A 24,418-nucleotide genomic window follows, 5' to 3' on the forward strand; every position below is an offset into this window, starting at 1 on the left:
GCAGTGTGAGAGGTGTGGGGATGGATTGGGCAGCCTGAGCAGCGTGAGAGGTGTGGGGATGTATTGGGCAGTGTGAGAGGTGTGGGGATGTATTGGGCAGCATGAGCAGCGTGAGAGGTGTGGGGATGTATTGGGCAGCGTGAGAGGTGTGGGGATGTATTGGGCAGCGTGAGAGTGGTGGGGATGGATTGGGCAGCGTGAGCAGCGTGAGAGGTGTGGGGATGTATTGGGCAGCGTGAGCAGCGTGAGAGGTGTGGGGATGTATTGGGCAGTGTGAGAGGTGTGGGGATGTATTGGGCAGCGTGAGCAGCGTGAGAGGTGTGGGGATGTATTGGGCAGCGTGAGCAGCGTGAGAGGTGTGGGGACGTATTGGGCAGCGTGAGAGGTGCGGGGATGTATTGGGCAGCGTGAGAGGTGCGGGGATGTATTGGGCAGCGTGAGAGGTGTGGGGATGTATTGGGCAGCGTGAGAGGTGTGGGGATGTATTGGGCAGCGTGAGCAGCGTGAGAGGTGTGGGGATGTATTGGGCAGCGTGAGCAGTGTGAGAGGTGTGGGGATGTATTGGGCAGCGTGAGAGTGGTGGGGATGGATTGGGCAGCGTGAGAGGTGTGGGGATGTATTGGGCAGCGTGAGCAGCGTGAGAGGTGTGGGGATGTATTGGGCAGCGTGAGAGTGGTGGGGATGGATTGGGCAGCGTGAGAGGTGTGGGGATGTATTGGGCAGCGTGAGCAGCGTGAGAGGTGTGGGGATGTATTGGGCAGCGTGAGCAGTGTGAGAGATGTGGTGATGTATTGGGCAGCGTGAGAGGTGGTGGGGATGTATTGGGCAGCGTGAGAGGTGTGGGGATGTATTGGGCTGTGTGAGCAGCGTGAGAGGTGTGGGGATGTATTGGGCAGCGTGAGCAGTGTGAGAGATGTGGGGATGTATTGGGCAGCGTGAGAGGTGTGGGGATGTATTGGGCAGCGTGAGAGTGGTGGGGATGGATTGGGCAGCGTGAGAGGTGTGGGGTTCTATTAGGATTTGTGAGGGGGTTAAGCAGGTGCTGGAGAACAGGGCCTGGCCCAGGACTGGTGGGTGGTGACTGGTGGAGGACAAGTGGAAGGTGCAGCAGGTGACAAATCCACAAGGTCATTCAGCCTCTCTCTCTCTCTCTCTCTCTCTGTCTCTCTCTGACTGCCTTCATTAGAGATCCAGCATCAGAAGAGAACTACGACATGACCTTCTATTCAGTCTCACTTCTACCAGACGATATAGTCACCTCTACCTTCTATGACTCAGATCATATCAGTGTACATTATCATATGCATAGTATACACTTGCCATCGTATATGGTATCAAGGTAAGGAAATACTAGATAAAGACTTGAGCATAAATCAAAACCAGTTTAGTTACAGTCTCTCATCTCCTCTCTATCATTCGGGCACTTAATCATCTCAAACTCCCAAAATACATTCATCTTTCCTCTCAACTCTTCTCTACATCCCTCTATCCATCCTGCCTCTTTCAGTACTGCGACTCCTCCATATCTCCCCTTTCTTGCTCTCTCTCTCCCCTCCCCTCTCCTTTCTACAGTGTCTCTTCCTCTCCCATTGCCTCCCTCCTCTCTCTCTCTCTCCTCCTCTCTCTCTCTCTCCTCCCTGCCTCCGCCGAGCACAGCATCAATAGAGGGCCCATCTGTTCCCATACATCACGCACTTCATTTCAGTTTATTAGCCGGGATAAATCATAAATATTTCATTATACATCACGGGCGGCTGTCGCAGGGACGCCGCAATTTATCACCGCTGCCCTCTCTCCCGGCTCCGCGCCGGAGCAATAAGCTTTCCAGTCTATTAAACAAGATTGATACAGTGTGTAAATTTAGATATTGGGAATTTCTTCACAGACCACTGCTCTGCACTGATAGGCCGGGGCAACGGGGGAGGAGAGGAACTGGATGGGTGTTAACATCAGTAATAGTGTATTTACAGTTTCCCCTTCCTTCCCTTCGGTTTTAAGGAAGAAAACCCCAAAAGCCTGGAATAATTTAGTCACAGGCGTGTAGCCCCGTTCTCATGTAAATAGAAAGTAGAATGAGAACATGTTTTACATGACTACAGATGCCTGGAATGCCATGGGGTTGGAGGGGAATATATGCATAGCTTTTCACTTCACCCCTCTTTACTGCTCAATGATGTCTGAGGGGAAAGCGGTCTACACTCACAGCAGACAGACATATTACTAACATACAGTACAGTCACACACACTTCAGCTGACTTTGAGACACTTGGTACTCACTTGACGATGGCTGTTGTGACCTTCTGTCTTTGAGGAAGGGGAAAATAAGGAGAGAGAAACAGCGCTTGTTTGGAATGAGGGACCACTGGGAATAGTGATTGGAGAAGAAACCGATAAAAATGGAGAGGGGGGGCTTTTGGAAGTGTGTTACCAGGACACACTGAAGAATACTTGTGATTTGGCATCCCAGTCTCAGTACTGTTGTGGAGGACAAGTGGAGGAGGAGGGAGATATGGACGAGTGGCTTTCTTAATTAAAACGATAAGAAGCCTAATTGCGCTGGGCTTTCATCTCCTTCGTAGGCATGGGGGGGAAAGCGATGGATGGAACAGAAGAAATGAAAAACAGTGGAATAGAATAGAAGATGGAGTGCGGAGAAAGTTCCTGGTCTGCAGTGGCATGTCTCCTCTCCACTCAGCACCTTCCCAGTGTCTGTCTCCCCCTGCCTGCCACCATGATCTCAAACCTGGCTGGAAGTCTGAGACAGGGAAAAGGGCAAGGAAGTGACAGTCAGCACTGCCTAAATCCAGAAAAAACACAGAGGAACAAACATCCACCCATACTTGTCTTTGGGTGCTCTGGTAAGGTTACACCGTAGGAGGGTTTGGTGTGTGTGTGTGTGGGGGGGGGGGGGGCTCTAGAAAGGGCAGAGTGAGACAAATGACAAAGGCCACGCTCAACGTCACACGCACTTCTGTCAACTCCAGGCGCCGCTGCTCTAGGTGTTAGAGAGGGACACATGGAACAACGTCTGTGCCAGTTGAAGGACATCCAAGTCGGTCCTGTATCCGTCAGCATTTTCACCTCACACAAGACGCCATCAACTAACTAAGTAACGCAGTGATGAAGATACGCCAGTAGCCATGTTCTCAGTGAGAACGTCCAGCATCGCAGTAAGAGGAGAAGGCCTTATCGGAGCTGGATGAATGGGGGGGAGGGGGGTCTGCTACTCTGTTCACAGCCATCTCTCTTTAAGAACAACAGTCAACACAAAGCAGGGAGACATTAATATTAATGCCAACATTAAAACCCAGGCGGCTAAATGGAACAGCTAATGAGGATGAATAACAGACAACCGCTGACAAAAATCACCAGCTCTGATGTTATTTATCATCCTTAACTTTTGTCACAGCTCCTTTTTGCGTAATTAATATCGTACAAGAAAGCGGCTTCGCACTTGGATGAGTGATCTAATTTGTTTAATACAATGCAATTAAAGGGAGAGAATTGCTTTATGTTAATGTTACTGACTATGTTGCTCGCGGTTGATTATCGTCTTGGCGAGATAGCAAACAAACTTTTACGATTGATAACCTCTCCCGGGAGATCTGGCGTGTACTTAAGCTAACTACTTGACTACAGTTTGCATGCAACTGTTCGCCATGTTTGACACGCAGAGCCGGTGCAGTAGCAAGCACCCTAGAATCTAAACCGAAACCATTTATACCAAGACATAGCAGAGATCAACATGGCAGCACACTGCCTACACTGTGGTGGTAATGCTGGTATGCCTATCAATGTACTGTTGGCATTTCCCTGCCTTATCAGCGAGTCTAAAAATATTTACAGCCTGTTCCATCCATCCTACTTATACCTCCATCCTGTCCTCTCATGGCCAACTCTATCAGAACAACACAAAGAGGTCCCTCCATCCCTGTCCATCTGCCATCAGCCACAGCATGCCTACAGTTGACAGCCAGCTCAGAAAATACTCACTACTTATCTATCAGTCTTTCCACTAAAAAGAGAAAATCAATGCCAAGACAAAAGTAGAGTAGGTCAATAAATCTAATGTGGGCCGTCCTCCTGGAGTCTTTGTTGCTTCTTTGGGCACACAGAATGTTTATAGCATTTCAATGTAGAACTGGTGGTTTACCACATATCCTGCAGACACAAGTGCTTACTGTGTTGAATTGCAATACCTGTACCAGAGTATTTGGATGCACACGAGTCCCGGATGTCAACACCTTGATTGGGACATATCATTAGAATGGACGTGTAGCCGTACCATAGGGGAAATGGAACAAGGGAAGGGTGAATGGTAGAGCCGTGAGGGGAACATGACATGGGAGGGGCACTGCATTGTGACCGGAGGTGAAATGTGACATTGGGGAGGGTGAGAGGGAAGGAATGCTTAAATCACTAGTGATGGCTGCCTGCCTGGAAAATAAGGCCCACTGCTGGCTGACTGTCTGTCTGTCTGTCTGTCTGACTGTCTGTCTGACTGTCTGTCTGTCTGTCTGTCTGTCTGTCTGTCTGTCTGTCTGTCTGTCCTGCAGACTCTAGTTTCACCTCAGCTGAGAGGTTAAGACTGACAAAACTTTAAAACCTAACACGCACTGAGCACACACACAAATGTTAAAAATATTTGCAGATTGAATGACAAATCCGGCCATCGAACAAACTTCACACAAAATCAACGGACCACAGACTGATTGTGGAAAGAAATCGATAAATGAGAGTATCGCAATATTATTTGGGACGATATTATATTGATTCTATAACTCCAAGTATCATAAATAAAAATCAAATATACAGTATATGAGGAAAGTATTCAGACCCATTGACTTTTTCCACATTTTATTACCTTACAGCCTTATTCTAAAATGTATTAAATAGTTTTTCCCTTCATCAATCTACACACAATACCCCATAATGACAAAGCAAAACAGGTTTTTAGTAATTTTTGGAAATGTAATCAGTACTTTGTTGAAGCACCTTTGGCAGCGATTACAACCTCGAGACTTCTTGGGTATGACGCTACAAGCTTCGCACACCCACTCTTTCTCCCATTCTTCTCTGCAGATCCTCTCAAGCTCTGTCAGGTTGGATGGGGAGCGTCGCTGCACAGCTATTTTTAGGTCTCTCCAGAGATGTTCGATCGGGTTCATGTCTGGGTTCTGGCTGGGCCACTCAAAGACATTCAGAGACTTGTCCCGAAGCCACTCCTGCGTTGTCTTGGCTGTATACTTAGGGTCATTGTCCTGTTGGAAGGTGAACCTTCGCCCCAGTCTGAGGTACTGAGGGCTCTGGAGCAGGTTTTCATCAAGGATCTCTCTGTACTTTGATCTGTTCATCTTTACCTCGATCCTGACTAGTCTCCCTGTCCCTGCAGCTGAAAAACATGCCAACAGCATGATGATCAATGGAAACAGGATGCACCTGAGATCAATTTTGAGTCGCATAGCAAAGGGTCTGAATACTTATATAAATAAGGAATCTGTTTTTTATTCTTAGTAAATTTGCAAACATTTCTAAAAACCTGTTTTCCCTTTGTCATTATGGGGTATTGTTTGTAGATTGATGAGGAATAAAATCAATTTTAGCATAAGGCTGTAACGTAACAAAATGTGGGAAAGGGGATTGAATACTTTCCGAATGCACTGTAGAGAGAGAGAGAGTGTGTGTGTGTTGTGTTGTGTTGTGTTGTGTTGTGTTGTGTTGTGTTGTGTTGTGTTGTGTTGTGTTGTGTTGTGTTTGTGTTTGTGTGTGTGTGTGTGTGTGTGTGTGTGTGTGTGTGTGTGTGTGTGTGTGTGTGGTAAAGTAATGGTAATGAGCCTGGCTCTGTGAGAGGTTCTGCTCTCCTCTCTGCCCTGAGATGAGCTGAGGGAGAATGAGCTCCACTCCTCTCCTCTCCTCCTAGTTAACATTCTCCCCTCTCCCTCCAGTGGCCTGCACACCCACATCCAAGCCTGCCTGTTATTTACGAGCACAGCAAGGCTAATGTGCAGTCCCCAAACAGTGCTTACCCGAGCACTGGCAACTTTTAGGATGCCTCCATTATTCATAAGTATGTGCACGCAGCATTTGGAAAATTGCTAATGCTTTCCCTCCCAGCCAGCTTTATTTATTGATATATTTATTTATTTATTGTTTTTCAGCGCATAATCCATTCCCGGGGAAAAAGAGTGAGCTGTCCTGCTAGAGCGCTGGAGACCAGCTGAACCCCACTTCTCCCAGTCTCTCCCTCTCCCTCTCCCCATTTCTATCTCTGTAGCGCTACCGCTAATAAAATGAATGGTCTTGTTTACGAGGGACAATCTTAAGGACTCCACTGGCACAATGGAAAAACCTTATTAGTAAGAGCCTAACCACACAGGCAGGCAGGCAGCCTGCACACAAACACCAGAGGCAGACGAAATCTGACCACAACAGTCAATATCTCATGGAGCGAGTCGAAGATAACGATCCATCCACAACATTGGTTATGAATGCATGATGGCGTTAGGCCTTGGCATGATTCCTCACACCGGCTGTGTGCTTGTGTGTCACCAGGTTGAAATGACGTTAAGATCCTGATAGAGGGATGAGACTAGTGGAGGCAAGGTTCCAGTTACTACGTCCAGAGACTGGCTCATCATTAGTGCTGTACACTTGGGAGGCCATTGGCATGGTAGACCCCAGTCAAACAGTCAGTAACTCTAAACCAGTGTGAATGATCTGCTCAAAAGGTGGCCTGGAGCCCCTGGCCAGTTAACGAGACTGACGCACACTGTCCCTCTCCTTGGTAGGTAATCTAGCAGACACAGACAGCTGAAAGGGAGCTACTGAGGAGTACGTTTGAAAGCAGGGCAGATTGGAGGAGAGGAGAGGCCCGAGTGAGTGAGTTGACACAAAGAGAAGTGAGGAAAATCAATGGGAACAAACGTGGTGTGGAGATGGGCGCAAAGTGAGCGCTCAACAGGGTGACAGCTTATCCATAGAGGTGTCAGTCAGGCTACAGCAGGGCCACACTTACCCAATTAAAGATACCGCCAGGCAAACAGAAACCATGTTGACCTCTTGGCTCTCCCTGTTCTTTTCTCTTCCTCCCTCTCTTCCTCTCTCCTCCTCTCTCCTTCTTCCCTCTCTCCTCCCCCCCCCTCTGTCTAAGGGAGTCTGTGTGTGTGGTAAAGGGTGAGCACACCGGGTCAAATCCAATAGGAGGATGAGAGGGTTAAGAGTTGAGATGGTGAGAGACAGACAGCTAGTTCAGGTGAGGGTAAAGAAAGGGAGGGAGGGAGGGAGGGAGGGAGGGATGGAGGAGTGTTAGATGGAGAAGTGAGCTGGCGGAGGGGGAGTAGGTGTGAGGGTGAAAAGGGTATGAGTGTGAGAGGACGTCGGTGGAAGTGAGGGAGAGTGTAAGTAGTGCTCGTCTTGAAACTCACACCTTTTCACCCTGCCAACCAACAGAGCCAAGATCACACACAGTGACAAACAAAGAACCATACACTGGATAGGGAATAGCATTGTGAAAACTGACACTGTGTCATGAGTTTAACATTACAGTAAGGCCCTCAGCGCACATTCTCCAGCCTCCCTATTCAAATACATGAACTGGCCACAAGCCTTCAGAGGAGGTGACATCAGATCTGACACTCCTAACACCTAGATGGGCAGCAGAATAGAGTGAACAGGCCTGGGCATATAGGGTATGTCAAAGTTAATGTAAAGTAGTGCTGTAGTGAGCAGAGGAGGCTACTGGGAGGAGCTATAGGAGGAAGGGGTCATTGTAATGGCTGGAATGGAATAAATGGAACAGTATCAAACAAATCCAACAAATGTTGGACTCCGTTCCATTCATTCCAGTCCAGCCATTACAATGTGCCCGTCCTCTTATAGCTCCTCCCACCAACCGCAGCTGGTAGTGAGGATATAGCTCCCAATGGAGCTGGTGGATGCAGGGTCGCCATGGCAAGCAGGCTGCCTGAGGTGATGGTGCGTGTGACTGTGTGTGTGTGTGTGTGTGTGTGTGTGTGCATGTGTATGTAGGATGGAGCAGGCAGGCGGGTGGGCAGGCAGGCAGGCAGGGTGCTTGGCAGTAGCAGTGGCTGGCTAGGGGACTGACTGGCTGGCTGGTCTGTCTGCTGGGAGCTGATTGTGCTGGCTCTCATTATCCGGCCAGTGGGCCTAATGGAGTGTGACAGCAGCGTGCGGCGCACTGGAACTCTGTCCTTCCAGCCCTAAAAGCCAATTAAACCCACTCCACCCTGCCAGCACCCGCCTTCCTCCCTGCCAGCTCTCCCTAACTCTCTCCCTCTCTGCCCCTGCAGCCCCCTCTCCTTCCTCCCTGCCAGCTCTCCCTGCCTCTCTCCCTCTCTGCCCCTGCAGCCCCCTCTCCTTCCTCCCTGCCAGCTCTCCCTGCCTCTCTCCCTCTCTGCCCCTGCAGCCCCCTCTCCTTCCTCCCTGCCAGCTCTCCCTGACTCTCTCCCTCTCTGCCCCTGCAGCCCCCTCTCCTTCCTCCCTGCCAGCTCTCCCTGCCTCTCTCCCTCTCTGCCCCTGCAACCCCCTCTCCATCTGTACCTCCCCCACTCTTTCTTGCCCACTTCTCTCCATCCTTTATCCCTGCCCATCTCTCTCTCTCTCTCTCTCTGAGCAGCTCCTCTCTCCCTGTAGCCCTGTTCTAAAGCAGGGCTCCTTGGGGGAATGTACTGGGCCAGAGAGGGCCTAGTCGGCCTCTGCACCACTGACAGCTCTGCTCTTCTTCTCCCCAACCCACAGAGGAGTCACAACCACTTAGAGAGGAGAAATGCCTCCCAGCACCAAAAACACACATCCTCCATTTATCACAAGCCAGTCACTGAAGGGGAGCGAGACGCCTTCTTCCTAAATGTTTAAATACAGCTCCTGGAGAAAGAGAGGTCATGACAAGCGTAGTTCTGACAATGTGCCTCATCCAGTGTTCTGGGTGTGATTGGTGAAGCAGAGAGAACATGGTGAACCCTAGCCAATATTTCACATGAGCTAGTGGTCATGTGAAATATTCACTAGTCTTTCACAGCCCTCTCGTAGTATTGTATCATCAGGCTGTCCCTCAAGTTATGAGCCTGTGTAGCTGCATACCAGTCAATAAATCATGAGATGACAGTGTGTTCCTGACAGACAGTGTACTGTACTGTACCCGTTTTGAACCAGCAGTCCTCAGTGAAAGACTCCCTGGTGGCCTCTGGTTTGTTCCAGTACTCTGTGAAGACCTGGTCTCCTCGCACCATCAGCTCCCCCTCCTTCCCCTCCAACGCACCTAAAGAGACACACACGCACGCACACACACACAACTCACACACACACACACGCACACACACACACACACACGCACACACAACTCACACACACACACACACACACACACACACGCACACACACACACACACGCACACACACAACTCACACACACACAAACACACACACACACACACACACACACACACACACCTCACACACACACTACAGTGGGTGGCTAAGACAGACAGGGTCCTGGACATGCTAACTGTATATGTTTTTAACAACATGAACATTCTCCTTAGACAGATCTTTTTTTCTACAGAATCTGGAAGTTCTACTGTATCTATGGATGTGAGTGTTTCTGACTGCTGAATACCTGAGTTTCTCTGCTGTTTCCCTCGGCGACGGTGCTGCTGGCTGCTTTTGTCATGACGATGCAAACCTCCACTCCTGGAAGAGGGACACCGACTGCACCTGCACACACACAAACAATGCTAAATACTCACATCATGCATACACAATGGAACTAATTACACTCTCACAATTAATGCAAATGGTTTTAAAGAAAACCATTTTCACGCCCAAAATATTTGCATCAACAAATACAACTGAAAATATAGTAATTTAATGACAATCCTTCTCCTACACATATGAATGCACACACATTCCCCTCTCCTGAGGCATTTTCTCCTTCTGTCTGACCTATAGAGCGATAAGCTCTAATGACTGCCTCCGCCAAAAGAGAAGGAAACCTTTGTGCAGCCTGCTCTCTCTCTCTCTCTCTCTGTGTGACACTGTGGGCCATGTCATTTCACAGGCCACTGCTCTCCCAATAAAGAGCAGGGCAGACAGGCCATGATTACAAAATAACTCCCTGCTTCATATTGATCTAATCAACTTTAGCCCTGATTGGCAATGCCAATCAAACACACTCCGTTTCCACTTCATCAGCAGAGCGAGAAGCACAGAGATACAAACTCTCTTCCCATCGTTTCAAAACCAGACCAGCCTAGTTTATCTCTGTCAAGTCAGTCTTCTCTCTAAAGCCACTTCCTGTCCTATCCCTCCTGCCACCGTCCCCTTAATTCAAGGGTTTTTTTTGTGTGAGAGGATGACGTCCATCTCAGTGCCTGTCTTTTTGTTTTTCTCCCAGGGTTGTTTCCCAGTGAGCTGGGTAATCGTCAGCGTGTCCTCATTCCTCCTCACCCTCCAAACACAGCAGAAAGCTGCCAACGACGGGGTGATAAAAAGAGCTTTCTCCCCTCAATCACAAAACTAACCAAAATCCATTTATACTTGAGCCCGAGCAATCTCTTGCTCTTCCCCTCTTGGTCTCCCTCACTTTTTCTCTCCATTCAGGAAGGAGGCCAGACATATTTTGGAGCCATGTAACATTCAGGTCACCGTTACTTTGCTGAGAATTGAGATTGACTGCCACTTCAAAGGCTACAGGCAGAACAGAAAGACTGGAGGGGAATTACAAAAAGGGGACGAGGGCTAAACGAGTGACTAGAAACTCTAAATAGAAGATAGAAATATTACAGAGCCGTGTTCTACCCACAATCCACACAGGGAACAATTACTAACCATGCAGGAGAATGAGGACAGCATTGAGAGGGACATAAGGTCGTTGAGTGACAGCTGGAAATGGCTAATGAACTGATACGGCCAACATCAGCCCTCTGCCGAAAATAGCAGAAATAATAAATTCAAACAATAACAACATTCCAGTGGTATTAGGAATAAGATAACATCTTATTATGCTGACGTCCTCATTACTGCCCTTTTCTTCATGCCTATTAAAGCAGAGTTGAATTAATATAGCTTTCTAGATATACAGTAAGTGTGTGTGTGTGTGTGTGTATGTGTAGTGGAATGTAGCCGGCCCTGTGGCGACAGCCCTGTCAGAAACACAATGGCTCCCCTGACTGCACAGAGGCCCATTAACAAGGCTCCATCAGTGGGCCCATCTGAACCTCTAATTACGACTGCAGCATCAGCCATGCCAGCCAGCCACACACTCAACCAGCCAGCTAGACTTTTCAAATGAGACCAGCCAGGCAGAGAGGAGGAGGAAAAGGAGAGGCGAGGAGGGAGGGAGGGAGGGAGGGAGGGGAGCAGAGAGCCGTGTGCGGTGCAGCTCCAAGCCTGCCTTCCCCATGCATAATTCAGCAGCCTTCCTTCACGCTGTGCTCTCTCTGGGCTGCCCTGGGGAGCTGACAGCCCTGCGCCCCCTGGAGCCCTGCTGGAGCACTGCTGCTCAAACCCCCCAACAACCTCCCCACAACCTCCCCCAAACACAAAGCACAGGGAAGGGAGAAAGTGAGATGGAGTGGGGAGAGAGAGGGGGAAAGGGGAGAGGAGAGAAGGGGGAGGGTGAAAGGGTGTGAAGTGAAAGGGTGGGGGTTGAGATGCTCAAAGTCATTCTGCTGAAAGGGGACATGTGTCTCCTGCCAGGGCTGGTGTTAGAGGGGGAAAACAAAAGAGGGAAAAAAAACAGAATGAAAGAAAAAAATACAAATGAGATGGAGATGAATAGATTAAGAGAGAGACATAGCTTTAGGGTATAGCCTACTCCTCAGTGTGAAGCCAAACATGAATCAAATTACAACCACCAACATGATACAAATATGACCACTATTCTTGTATTATCACACAACTGTGTGTATACTCACTCATAAAATAACGATACATGTCTTTAATAGATTGTCATAAATAAACTCATAATAAAACACAAGTTGATTAGTTAACAGTTGACAGTTGTTTTGAAGGGGTGGACTGCCGTGGAGGAAGGAGGGGGGGGGGGGGGGACAGGAGTGTTATTTTCTGAGAGCTCTATGGTTGTTATTGATTTGTTTTACCTACTTTAAAAGGAGACGGCATCGCACACGCTTTTCCACAAGTGTCTCATAGACTGCTGCTGGAAAGACGTCGATACGACCGCAACGTCTCAGAGCTGGTCTTAATAACCACCTCCCGGGATTAAATAGAACCTGCCTCTTTATTTCAATACAAGCGCTCACAACAACAGACACCGCATTAGCTGGGCTACTGACAGTCAAATTACCCTGCCTTGTCATACCGCTGCTTTGAAGATCCTCCACTCAAAAGACTAGAAGGGGAATGGAAAGACTAGAGAAAGGAACACAGCCCCCCAGTCACCTGAGGATCGAACCAGAAACAACAACAACAGCATAGAGCTTTGATACTAAACCACCTGGAATAAGAACATGGGTAAACCAGACAGAAATAGTCTGATCACAACCATGTTCCTCAGACAACTGAGACAACTGTCAGACAGGGCAAAAAGATAGCGCTCCAACAGAGCCTAATGACTATCTCTGCCTATCTCTGTCATGCCGTAGCGCTCCAACAGGGTGTGTCCTGTGATCTCCTCCCAGCGCAGCAGGGTGGGCTGAGGCAGGGCGGACGAGCCAGACAGCATCAGCCTGGGGTTAGAGTGGGCAGTCTGGGTCACACTCAGTAAAGGACCAGGCTCTGATGAAGTCATCTATTTTCAATGCCCTTAGCATTGACTGGAGTGGCTTCAGGTGGGAGTAGGGTTGCAAAGGGAGGGTATATTACTGTAAACTTTCTAAGTTTACCAGTGAAATACCAGAATTTTGGTGACTTTCAAGTTTTTGGGTGAATTTTACAAGATGACATCTAGTGGCCTTTTGGGGTATTTCAGATTATTACATGTGTCTAATTATCTCTGGCCCTGTGTGGCCTTATCAAATTATGACAAAGCTGTTAAACATTATCCTAAATCAGGATTCCCCAACTGGCGGCCCATGAGCCAAATTTGGCCCGTGGGTGGTTTTATTTGCCCCCCACAACCAAGGTTTAAAATTATTATGTTTTAGTGAAATATTATATCTTTTTGGGTTACTTGCGGTCAATTTGCAGTCTACAAATTATTTGTAATTATGTTTCGGCCCCCCAACCATCCACTAAAAAAAAAAAATATCGGCCTGTGGCCTAAATATAAACCATCAACTTAGTAAATACCATTGATGTTTGAAGAGCAACTGCCCCTGAAAAGCAACTTCTCGCTTTGAAAACAGCCTATGTGGCATCAATATGAGTTAAAAACATTTATTCTAGTGTCAAAATGTACTACAAAGTGTAAATAGGATAATTTTGGTCATAAAGTCAGTCTCATCTAAAACGAAGATTTGCGAGATGATAGGATAAAATGGTATGTTACAGAATGAAGGGTACCGTACGAGTTTTCCGTGGGTTAGATTTATTTTAATCCTGCCCACATGTCCACAGCTGGCAGGACCCAAGTAATCATCAATTCAGAGAACAGCTGCACGCGATCCAATCATAACGCCCATGGCCAATTTGGTTTGACGTTCAATATCCCTATGGGGCTAGTGAAGGAGCATCAATAAATTACATGGGACAATATTTTTAAATGACAAAAGCTCCAAATTTCAATTACTTAAAAACCTCAAACCAACTATAAATTATAGAAATAAATTTACAATATTGAAAGCATTTAATGTGCAACATGATAATATTGTCCTAATATTGTCCTATTTACATTGTCTTTTACATTGTACGTAGATGGAATATCTACCCCATATTAATGCAAACAAAATCATTACATCCCGATCACAATATGTAAAGCAGATGGAATAGGGTGCCATGGTATTGTGAGATCACAATATGTAAAGCAGATGGAATAGGGTGCCATGGTATTGTGAGATCACAATATGTAAAGCAGATGGAATAGGGTGCCATGGTATTGTGAGATCACAATATGTAAAGCAGATGGACAGGGTGCCATGGTATTGTGAGGTCACAATATGTAAAGCAGACGGAATAGGGTGCCATGGTATTGTGAGGTCACAATATGTAAAGCAGATGGACAGGGTGCCATGGTATTGTGAGATCACAATATGTAAAGCAGATGGACAGGGTGCCATGGTATTGTGAGATCACAATATGTAAAGCAGATGGACAGGGTGCCATGGTATTGTGTGTACATTATTTACAGTGAATGAGGAGCGAGGCGAGGGCCTGGCTGAAGATGAAAACTGTCAACAGGCTAGTTTATTCCAGAAACGTTGACAGGATCGGTAAAGGTCAGTCTAACAGCTTCCTAAAGAGGAATTCAACAGGAATGTTATTGAGGTCAGTCATAACGCTGGGGCACGTTGCCTTTTAAAAATACCTTTGGCCTGCTATTTTTTTTAATATATTTTTTATTTTTACAAAATGTGTTCCAAGAGCATTTGTGAAGGAGCCAAAAGCCAGTCGCCCTCCTCCTTCTCTTTCTCAGTCGTACACAGAGACGGTGGCACATAAACAGAGACTGACACATGGCTACACATTTATACATAAGCGCTTCGCATACACTCACGCAAGGACAAAGCTACTTACACAGTACCCACACATACAAACACACACAAACACACACACACACACATATTACGAGTCCCTCATACACACCCCCGGCACGCCTGGCTGCACCCCCAACACACTGTGGGAGGACAGTGTGAATTAATTGAAGGTGAACGACAGATTCTCCTTGGCTCCGTCCCCCCTGGGAGGCACGCGCACGTCTCTCCCTCCTAGAACCTCCTCCTTTATTCTCCCTCATCCTCTCTCACACACCCTCACTCTCTCCATTTCATAATTTCCTGCTTCACTGCCCCTACTCTTATCAGTCTTCCGCTGCCTGTCCCTCTCTCCATCACACCCCACACCGATTCCCTCCTCATCTGCTACCCATTCCTCAACTTCCCCTCCTCCCTGTCCTCTTAAATCACCCTCTTTTACTACCTACTCCCTTTAGCTTTCTTCCCATTCTCAATTGACCTGCTTCGTCATTTTATCAACCCCGCCCTTTCGCTCCTCTTCCCTTCATCAAGCTCTAAATATTGCAATATCAAAATAGATTAAGGTTTAAAAATGATGTGTCTATTAAATAAACAGGCAGAAGCGTGGACTATCCCACAGAGACCCATCTATTCACACAAACTCACAAAACTTTATCTATCTGCTCAGCCACACACATCCACAACCGCGCGCACACACGGACAGACTAGATAGCGGGGTTCAGAGGGGAATATTATTTCCTGTGTCTGTTCTGGGCATTCTGGGCCGTGTCTATCAAGCGCAGTGGAGCGCTTCCCCCAGCAGCCACTCAGGAGGGGGGAAAAGCCAATTTATGTCCGTCAAAGAGCTGCCCTCCACCTGGGGGAGTGTATGTTGGAGACCCTCGGCTGCAGCCTGCATCCCAAACAGCCCTTAACCCAGCAGCATCCAGCTACTCTCTACTAGCCCTGTAGCCAGTACCTTTTCTCCACCACCACACAATGATGCAGTTCAGTTCAGTTTTGTGAGGATGGATCATGAACTCCCAGCCATTAACCTCTGGTCCTCTGCTCTCCTGGCCTCTGGTCCGTGACTCCAGTCCTGGTATGTTATGTTATCTCTCCTACTGTACTCATGGACATTAAAACCAGTAGATAGTGATCGCGATGACGTCATCCACGTATTCCTATGGAAAACTCCCGATGACGCGTGAAGCTGGAAGTATTTGAAGCGCGCATTATTGCTGAATGAGACTGAATGGTACCCACCAAAAAATCGATAAGGATCATGGTTAAAGTGGCCATAACTAGCAAAGGATCATGGCCGATGTAATCGTTTTCGTCTTGCCGGAGAGAGTCAACCTTAATGTCTCCGGCATGAGGGCGCGAGCCTCCTCATAGCCTGCCAGCCCATAATTGGTCTGTCAGAACGTGATCCTGTGTGCTGACAAATGTAGACGTCAGAATAGAAATATATCTCGATTTCATACGAATTAAAAATATAAAATCACCATGGGGGTCGGAATTGTTTTTGTTTGGCCGTTCTGGCGATCGTAATTTACATAGGTTTTCTAAGGCAGACCAGGGCTTTTGGTACTGCTAGGTTGCTACACAGTAGCCGACCAGCATGAGATTTCACGCTCCAGACTGGACACTGGGGGCCTGCTGGAGCCACACACCCACTCCCCTGCTTGATCGACCGAACTGAGCATTCCTTCCTCTGGGGTCAGAGACAGTCATGCACAGGGACCTCCAACCAACCATCCCTCCATCCATCTCTTCATCAACTCACACAGACACACCAGGGTTTCCGTTAGGAACATGCTGCGCCGGACAACGTAACTGGGAATATTTTTATTTACCCACCATTTGAGAAATTTACCAAACCCATATGCATTTGTTGCGTAACCCATTAGGTCGTCCACCCACGGTGCGCAGAATGAAATAAATCACATTTAGATTATGGTAATTCATCCAAACAGAACATGCAACTCCTGTAATAAAGCAGCCAATGCAATTCGTGGGAAAACACCATTCTAAACAGTTCACCTGATGTGAGCTGTTCCGTATGTCTTAGAAACTTAGAAAGAGGGGGAATCTAAAGATGCAACAACTAGGATGGTTTGCTAATATGATTAGGATTGCACCTTTGGCTTCTGCATGGACAAGGAAAGAAGGTCGATATGAAAACAAATACATTTGCCAAAATTAGGCTATATAGGCCTAATTACTCCTGTCTATACAGAAATAAATAAAATCATTCAAAATCATTAGCTTCTTTAAAAAAATGTTTTATGTGAATTGTTTCAAATCACAAGCTTATAAGCCTATGCCTATTTGAGAAGCCCGCAATTTGGGCAGCGCACATGGCAATAGGCCAAGTTGATAAATGAGTTGCGGCTGTCAGTGAAATCATCTAAAATATGTGTGAAGATAATGTGTCTTGAGTATAATTTAAATGTTGAGACAAGAAGGGAGAAGTGTGTTGTGAAGATATAGGCGAGATCCTTTTAACACGTAAATTTGGATTGCCACACTTGTTTCACCCTCATATTGGTGCTAGCAAGCAGGCTAGGTAGTGCTAGGTATCAACAGCCAATCCAGTATTCTGGAATCTATAGTGAGCTTCGATTGGTCAATAGCAAGGCGATTTCTCTGAGTATTAGTATAAAGTTCAACATTCCCCAACTGTTGTCCCCCCAGTTTTATCAATGCAATATGATACAAAATGTGGCAAAGGTGTGCTTCAGGACCATGCGGACGCCTCACAGGGGTCGACTGGATTTCGGACCGTGTGGACACCACAGAGCAGGCTCGAGTAAAGTTCAGAGTGTATGTGTTGCGCTCTTTCACCAAGTTGTAAAAGCCTTAACCTGCCTTAATGACTACCGACCCGTAGCACTCACATCTGTAGCCATGAAGTGCTTTGAAAGGCTGGTCATGGCTCACATCAACACCATTATCCCAGAAACCCTAGACCCACTCCAATTTGCATACCGCCCCAACAGATCCACAGATGACGCAATCTCTATTGCACTCCACACTGCCCTTTCACACCTGGACAAAAGGAACACCTATGTGAGAATGCTAGTCATTGACTACAGCTCAGCGTTCAACACCATAGTGCCCTCAAAGCTCATCAACAAGCTGAGGACCCTGGGACTAAGCACCTCCCTCTGCAACTGGATCCTGGACTTCCTGACGGGCCGCCCCCAGGTAGGTAACAACACATCCGCTACGCTGATCCTTAACACGGGGGCCCCTCAGGGGTGCGTGCTCAGTCCCCTCTTGTACTCCCTGTTCACTCATGACTGCACGGCCAGGCACAACTCCAACACCATCATTAAGTTTGCCGATGACAACGAGACAGCATATAGGCAGGTCAGAGACCTCCTGGCCGTGTGGTGCCAGGACAACAACCTCTCCTTCAGCGTGATCAAGACTAAGGAGATGATTGTGGACTACAGGAAAAGGCGGACTGGGCACACCCCCATTCTCATCAACGGGGTTGCAGTGGAGCAGGTTGAGAGCTTCAAGTTCCTTGGTGTCCACATCACCAACAAACTAGCATGGTCAAAGCACACCAACACAGTCGTGAAGAGGGCATGACAAAACCTATTCCCCCTCAGGAGACTGAAAAGATTTGGCATTGGTCCTCAGATCCTCAAAAGGTTATACAGCTGCACCATCGAGAGCATCTTGACTGGTTGCATCACTGCCTGGTATGGCAAGTGCTCGGCCTCCGACCGCAAGGCACTACAGAGGGTAGTGCGTACGGCCCAGTATATCACTGGGGCCAAGCTTCCTGCCATCCAGGACCTCTATACCAGGCGTTGTGTCAGAGGAAGACCCTAAAAATTGCCAAAGACTCCAGCCACCCTAGTCATAGACTGTTCTCTCGGCTACCGCACGGCAAGCGGTACCAGAGCGCCACGTCTAGGTCCAAGAGGCTTCTAAACAGCTTCTACCCCCAAACCATAAGACTATTGAACATGTAATCAAATGGCTACCCAGACTACTTGCATTGCCCCCCCAGAACAACAGCAAAGGACCTTGTGAAGATGCCGGAGGAAACAGGTACAAAAGTATCTATATCCACAGTAAAACGAGTCCTATATCAACATAACATGAAAAGCCGCTCAGCAAGGAAGAAGCCACTGCTCCAAAACCTCCATAAAAAAAAGAGACTACGGTTTGCAACTGCACATGGGGACAAAGAAAAAGTACTTTTTGGAGAAATGTCCTATGTTCTGATGAAACAAAAATAGAACTGTTTGGCCATAATGACCATCGTTATGTTTGGAGGAAAAAGGGGGAGGCTTGCAAGCCGAAGAACATCATCCCAACCGTGAAGCACGGGGGTGGTGGCATCATGTTGTGGGGGTGCTTTGCTGCAGGAGGGACTGGTGCACTTCACAAAATAGATAGCATCATGAGGCAGGAAAATGATGTGGATATATTGAAGCAACATCTCAAGACATCAGTCAGGAAGTTAAAGCTTGGTAGCAAATGGGTCTTCCAAATGGACAATGACCCCAAGCATACTTCCAAAGTTGTGGCAAAATGGCTTAAGGACAAAAAAGTCAAGGTATTGGAGTGGCCATCACAAAGTCCTGACCTCAATCCTATAGAAAATTTGTGGGCAGAACTGAAAAAGCATGTGCGAGCAAGGAGGCCTACAAACCTGTCTCAGTTACACCAGCTCTGTCAGGAGGAATGGGACAAAATTCACCCAACTTATTGTGGGAAGCTTGTGGAAGGCTACCCAAAACGTTCGACCCAAGTTAAACAATTTCAAGGCAATGCTACCAAATACTAATTGAGTGTATGTAAACTTCTGACCCACTGGGAATGTGATGAAAGAAATAAAAGCTGAAATAAATCACTCTCTACTATTATTCTGACATTTCACATTCTTAAAATAAGGTGGTGATCCTAACTGACCTAAGACAGGGAATTTGTACTAGGATTAAATGTCAGGAATTGTGAAAAACTGAGTTGAAATGTATTTGGCTAAGGTGTATGTAAACTTCCAACTTCAACTGTATGTTGACGCTAATATGATGTACAATATTCCATTATGTTTCTATATGATAACAATAGCATAATATATTTAATATTAGAGGCCGGCCGATTATGATTTTTCAACGCCGATACTGATTATTGGAGGATCGACTAAAAGTCGATACTGATTAATTGGCCGATTTTTTTTTTGTAATAATGACAATTACAACAATACTGAATGAACACTTATTTTAACTTAATATAATACATCAATAAAATCAATTTAGCCTCAAATAAATAATGAAACATGTTCAATTTGGTTTAAATAATGGAAAAACAAAGTGTTGGAGAAGAAAGTAAAAGTGCAATATGTGCCATGTAAAAAAGCTAACGTTTAAGTTCCTTGCTCAGAACATGAGACCATATGAAAGCTGGTGGTTCCTTTTAACATGAGTCTTCAATATTCCCAGGTAAGAAGTTTTAGGTTGTTGTTATTATAGGAATTACAGGACTATTTCTCTCTATACGATTTGTATTTCATATACCTTTGACTATTGGATGTTCTTATAGGCACTTTAGTATTGCCAGTGTAACAGTATAGCTTCCGTCCCACTCCTTGCTCCTACCTGGGCTCGGCCCAGGAACACATCGACAACAGCCACCCTCGAAGCAGCGTTACCCATGTAGAGCAAGGGATACAACTACTCCAAGTCTCAGAGTGAGTGACGTTTGAAACGCTATTAGCGCGCACCCGGATAATTAGCTAGCCATTTCACATCGGTTACACCAGCCTAATCTTGGGAGTTGACAGGCTTGAAGTCATAAACAGCGCAATGCATTGCGAAGGGCTGCTGGCAAACGCACGAAAGTGCTGTTTCATTGAACGCTTACGAGCCTGCTGCTGCCTACCATCGCTCAGTCAGACTGCTCTATCAAATCATAGACTTAATTATAATATAATAACACACAGAAATACGAGCCTTAGGTCATTAATATGGTCGAATCCGGAAACTATCATCTCGAAAACAAAACGTTTTTCCTGTCAGTGAAATACGGAACCGTTCCGTATTTTATCTAACGGGTGGCATCCCTAAGTCTAAATATTCCTGTTACATTGCACAACCTTCAATGTTATGTCATAATTACGTAAAATTCTGGCAAATTAGTTCGCAACGAGCCAGGCGGCCCAAACTGTTGCATATACCCTGACTCTGCGTGCAATGAACGCAAAATGACACAATTTCACCTGGTTAATACTGCCTGCTAACCTGGATTTCTTTTAGCTAAATATGCAGGTTAAAAAATATATACTTCTGTGTATTGATTTTAAGAAAGGCATTGATGTTTATGGTTAGGTACAGTCGTGCAACGATTGTGCTTTTTTCGCAAATGCGCTTTTGTTAAATCATCCCCCGTTTGGTGAAGTCGGCTGTCTTTGTTAGGAAGAAATAGTCTTCACAGTTCGCAACGAGCCAGGCGGCCCAAACTGCTGCATATACCCTGACTCTGTTTGCAAGAGAAGTGACACATTTTCCCTAGTTAAAAGAAATTAATGTTAGCAGGCAATATTAACTAAATATGCAGGTTTAAAAATATATACTTGTATTGATTTTAAGAAAGGCATTGATGTTTATGGTTGGAGCAACGTGTACCTAAGCGATTATATGCAACGCAGGACAGGCTAGATAAACTAGTAATATCATCAACCATGTGTAGTTAACTAGTGATTATGATTGATTGATTGTTTTTTATAAGATAAGTTTAATGCTAGCTAGCAACTTACCTTGGCTTCTTACTGCATTCGCGTAACAGGCAGGCTCCTCGTGGAGTGCAATGTAAAGCAGGTGGTTAGAGCGTTGGACTAGTTAACCGTAAGGTTGCAAGATTGAATCCCCGAGCTGACAAGGTAAAAATCTTCGTTCTGCCCCTGAACAAGGCAGTTAACCCACCGTTCCTAGGCCGTCATTGAAAATAAGAATGTGTTCTTAACTGACTTGCCTAGTTAAATAAAGGTCTAAAAAAATCCAAAATAAAAGAAATAGTCCAAATCGGCCTCCAAAAATACCGATTTCCGATTGTTATGAAAACGTGAAATCGGCCCTAATTAATCGGCCATTCCGATTAATCGGTCGACCTCTATTTAATATGCAATATACTATTTTTTAACAGTTTCACTCATTAATTTTAATTAACTTAATCATTATGACACACCCCTCACCACTGTCATTGGTTACACTAATTGCGGTGTGTGTCTACATAACCTGGTTCAAGTATTTATGACATTACCCTGAGGAAGGCACAGTGATGCCGAAACATTGGTAAATATCCATTAAATTGCTGGGAGATTATACTTGGAGTGTGCGACTTTCTTTATTTTAATAGTTTATAGTTTATTCGCCGTTAGTCAGCACCTCCACACAAACTATTATTCTGGGTGGGCACCAGCTCATGTTTTTTTTAATCTACTTATGATAAGATAAAATGTTAATGTTTCTGTCTCCACATGATATTGTAAATATATCCAATGCAAAAAAACATCTACATTTAAATGGTATTAAATCAATTTGCATATATTTCCATATATTCCCATTAATTCCCGTTAATTCCCACGGAAAGGTTCTACCTCTGAATATTCCCTGAAATGTGCAACCCTTACACAGGTGCACCTTGTGCTGAGGACAATAAAAGGCCACTATAAAATGTGCAGTATTTCTGTCTGTAATAAAGCCCTTTTGTGGGGAAAAACTAATTCTGATTCCCTGGGCCTAGCTACCCAGTGAATGGGCCTATGACCTCCCAGGGCCACCCATGGCTGCGCCCCTGCCCAGTCATGTGAAATCCATAGATAAAGCCTAATTTATTTATTTAAATTACTGATTTCCTTATATGAACTGTAACTCAGTAAAATCGTTGAAATTGTTGCATTTATATTTTTGTTCAGTATATATCATTGTAATGGCTGGAATGGAATAAATGTGGTTTCCATATGTTTGATGCCGTTCCACTTATTCCATTCCAGCCATTAAAATGAGCGTGTCCTCCCATAACTCCTCCCACCAGCTCCAATAAAAATATTTATATTCGGGATGGGAAAATGCTTTCAGAGTAAACTTAAAACAACTAAAACCAAATATAAAAAAATAGAAAATATAATGGGCATATATATTTTTAAATAAGATCCTCTTTGAGAACGAACAATCACCAAAATAAAAGCTGGACAGAATCCAAAATGTTATGCAATTATGCATTCAGGAGTGTTTTTGTCATGGCATGGGGCCCCCAATGATTTTGTTATAATGTTTGAGTCACTCAGATAGCATAAGCCATGGCCAAATGTGTAGAATATCTGGAAATTAGCTTTAAAAATACAACTTTTCTCTCAACCCCATGGCAAGATGTGTAGAATTGCTGGAAATGTGCTTTAAAAATGCTAAAATAATTCTCAGCCTCATGGCAAAACGTGTAGAATTTCAGAAAATTTGATTTAAAACAGATACATTTTGTCACTGCGGCCTACATGAGGGCCTCTAAAATTTCCGATCAGTGACCACACCATTGGCCACGCCCCCGCAACACCCTCCACCTAAGCCCCATTATTATCCAGAAAAAACCCTGCACACACAAACACACACTACCTAGAGTCAGTCAGCACTCAATTTCCATGTCTATCCTCCCTTCTGTCTCCTTGTCTGTACTGGTTATCCTTCATCTAGTTCACTGGAGGATTCCAACCACAGGTATGTCCATTAAAAGCAATAATAAACGTATTTTTCAAAATTATCATCATACACTACATGACCAAAAGTATGTGGACACCTGCTCGTCGAACATCTCACTCCAAAATCATGGACATTAATATGGAGTTGGTCCTCCCTTTCCTGCTATAACAGCCTCCACTCTTCTGGGAAGGCTTTCCACTAGACATTGCTGCGGGAACTTTCTTCCATTCAGTCACAAGAGCATTAGTGAGGTCGGGCACTGATGTTGGGTGATTAGGCCTGGCTCGCAATCAACGTTCCAATTCATCCCAAAGGTGTTCGATGGGGTTAAGGTCAGGGCTGTGCAGGCCAGTAAAGTTCTTCCACACCGTTCTCGATAAACCATTTCTGTATCGACCTCGCTTTGTACACGGGGGTATTGTCATGCTGAAACAGTAAAGCGCCTTCCCCAAACTGTTGCCACAAAGTTGGAAGCACAGAACCATCTACAATGTCACTGTATGCTGTAGCATTAAGATTTCCCTTCACTGGAACTAAGGGGCCTAGTCTGAATCATGAAAAACAGTCCCAGACCATTATAATGTACCACCTCCACCAAACTTTACATTTGGCACTATGCATTGGGGAAGGTAGTGTTCTCCTGGCATCCGCCAAACCCAGATTCATCTGTCGGACTGCCAGATGGTGAAGCGTGATTCATCACTGCAGAGAACACATTTCCACTGCTCCAGAGTCCAATGGCGGCGAGCTTTACACCTTTCCAGCTGACGCTTGACATTGCACATGTTGATCTTAGGCTTGTGTGCAGCTGCTCAGCAATGGAAACCCATTTGATGAAGGTCCATACTAACATTTCTTGTGCGGATGTTGCGTCCAGAGGCAGTTTGGAACTCTGTAGCGAGTGTTGAAACAAAGGACAGACAATTTTAACGCGCTACATGCTTCAGCGGTTCTGTTCTGTGAGCTTGTGTGGCCTACCACTTCACAGCTGAGCCATTTTTGCTCTTAGATGTTGCCACTTAACAATAACAGCACTTACAGTTGACCGGGGCAGCTCTAGCAGGACAGAAATTTGACGAACTGACTTGTTGGAAAGGTGGCATCCTA

At 45.8% G+C, this 24,418-nt stretch overlaps 1 protein-coding gene across 2 annotated transcripts in view; it reads right to left on the bottom strand.

Moving 5' to 3' along the window:
• LOC115167376 (acyl-CoA synthetase family member 3, mitochondrial-like) overlaps positions 1–24,418 on the bottom strand; it is a 36,104-nt gene that overhangs the window by 7,580 nt on the left and 4,106 nt on the right. The window contains exons 1-3 of one of the 2 annotated variants that reach the window (XM_029721758.1): positions 15,571–15,657; positions 9,635–9,732; positions 9,158–9,277 (exon numbers count right to left, since the gene is read on the bottom strand). In XM_029721758.1, coding sequence (XP_029577618.1) covers positions 9,158–9,248 — 91 coding nt within the window. In that variant the 5' untranslated portion in view covers positions 9,249–9,277; positions 9,635–9,732; positions 15,571–15,657. Of the gene's footprint in view, positions 1–9,157; positions 9,278–9,634; positions 9,733–15,570; positions 15,658–24,418 lie in introns of those variants that run through there. The other variant, XM_029721757.1, reaches the window with a different exon arrangement.

The sequence above is a fragment of the Salmo trutta genome, chromosome 29 (genome assembly GCF_901001165.1).
Source record: "Salmo trutta chromosome 29, fSalTru1.1, whole genome shotgun sequence".
Taxonomy (NCBI): domain Eukaryota; kingdom Metazoa; phylum Chordata; class Actinopteri; order Salmoniformes; family Salmonidae; genus Salmo; species Salmo trutta.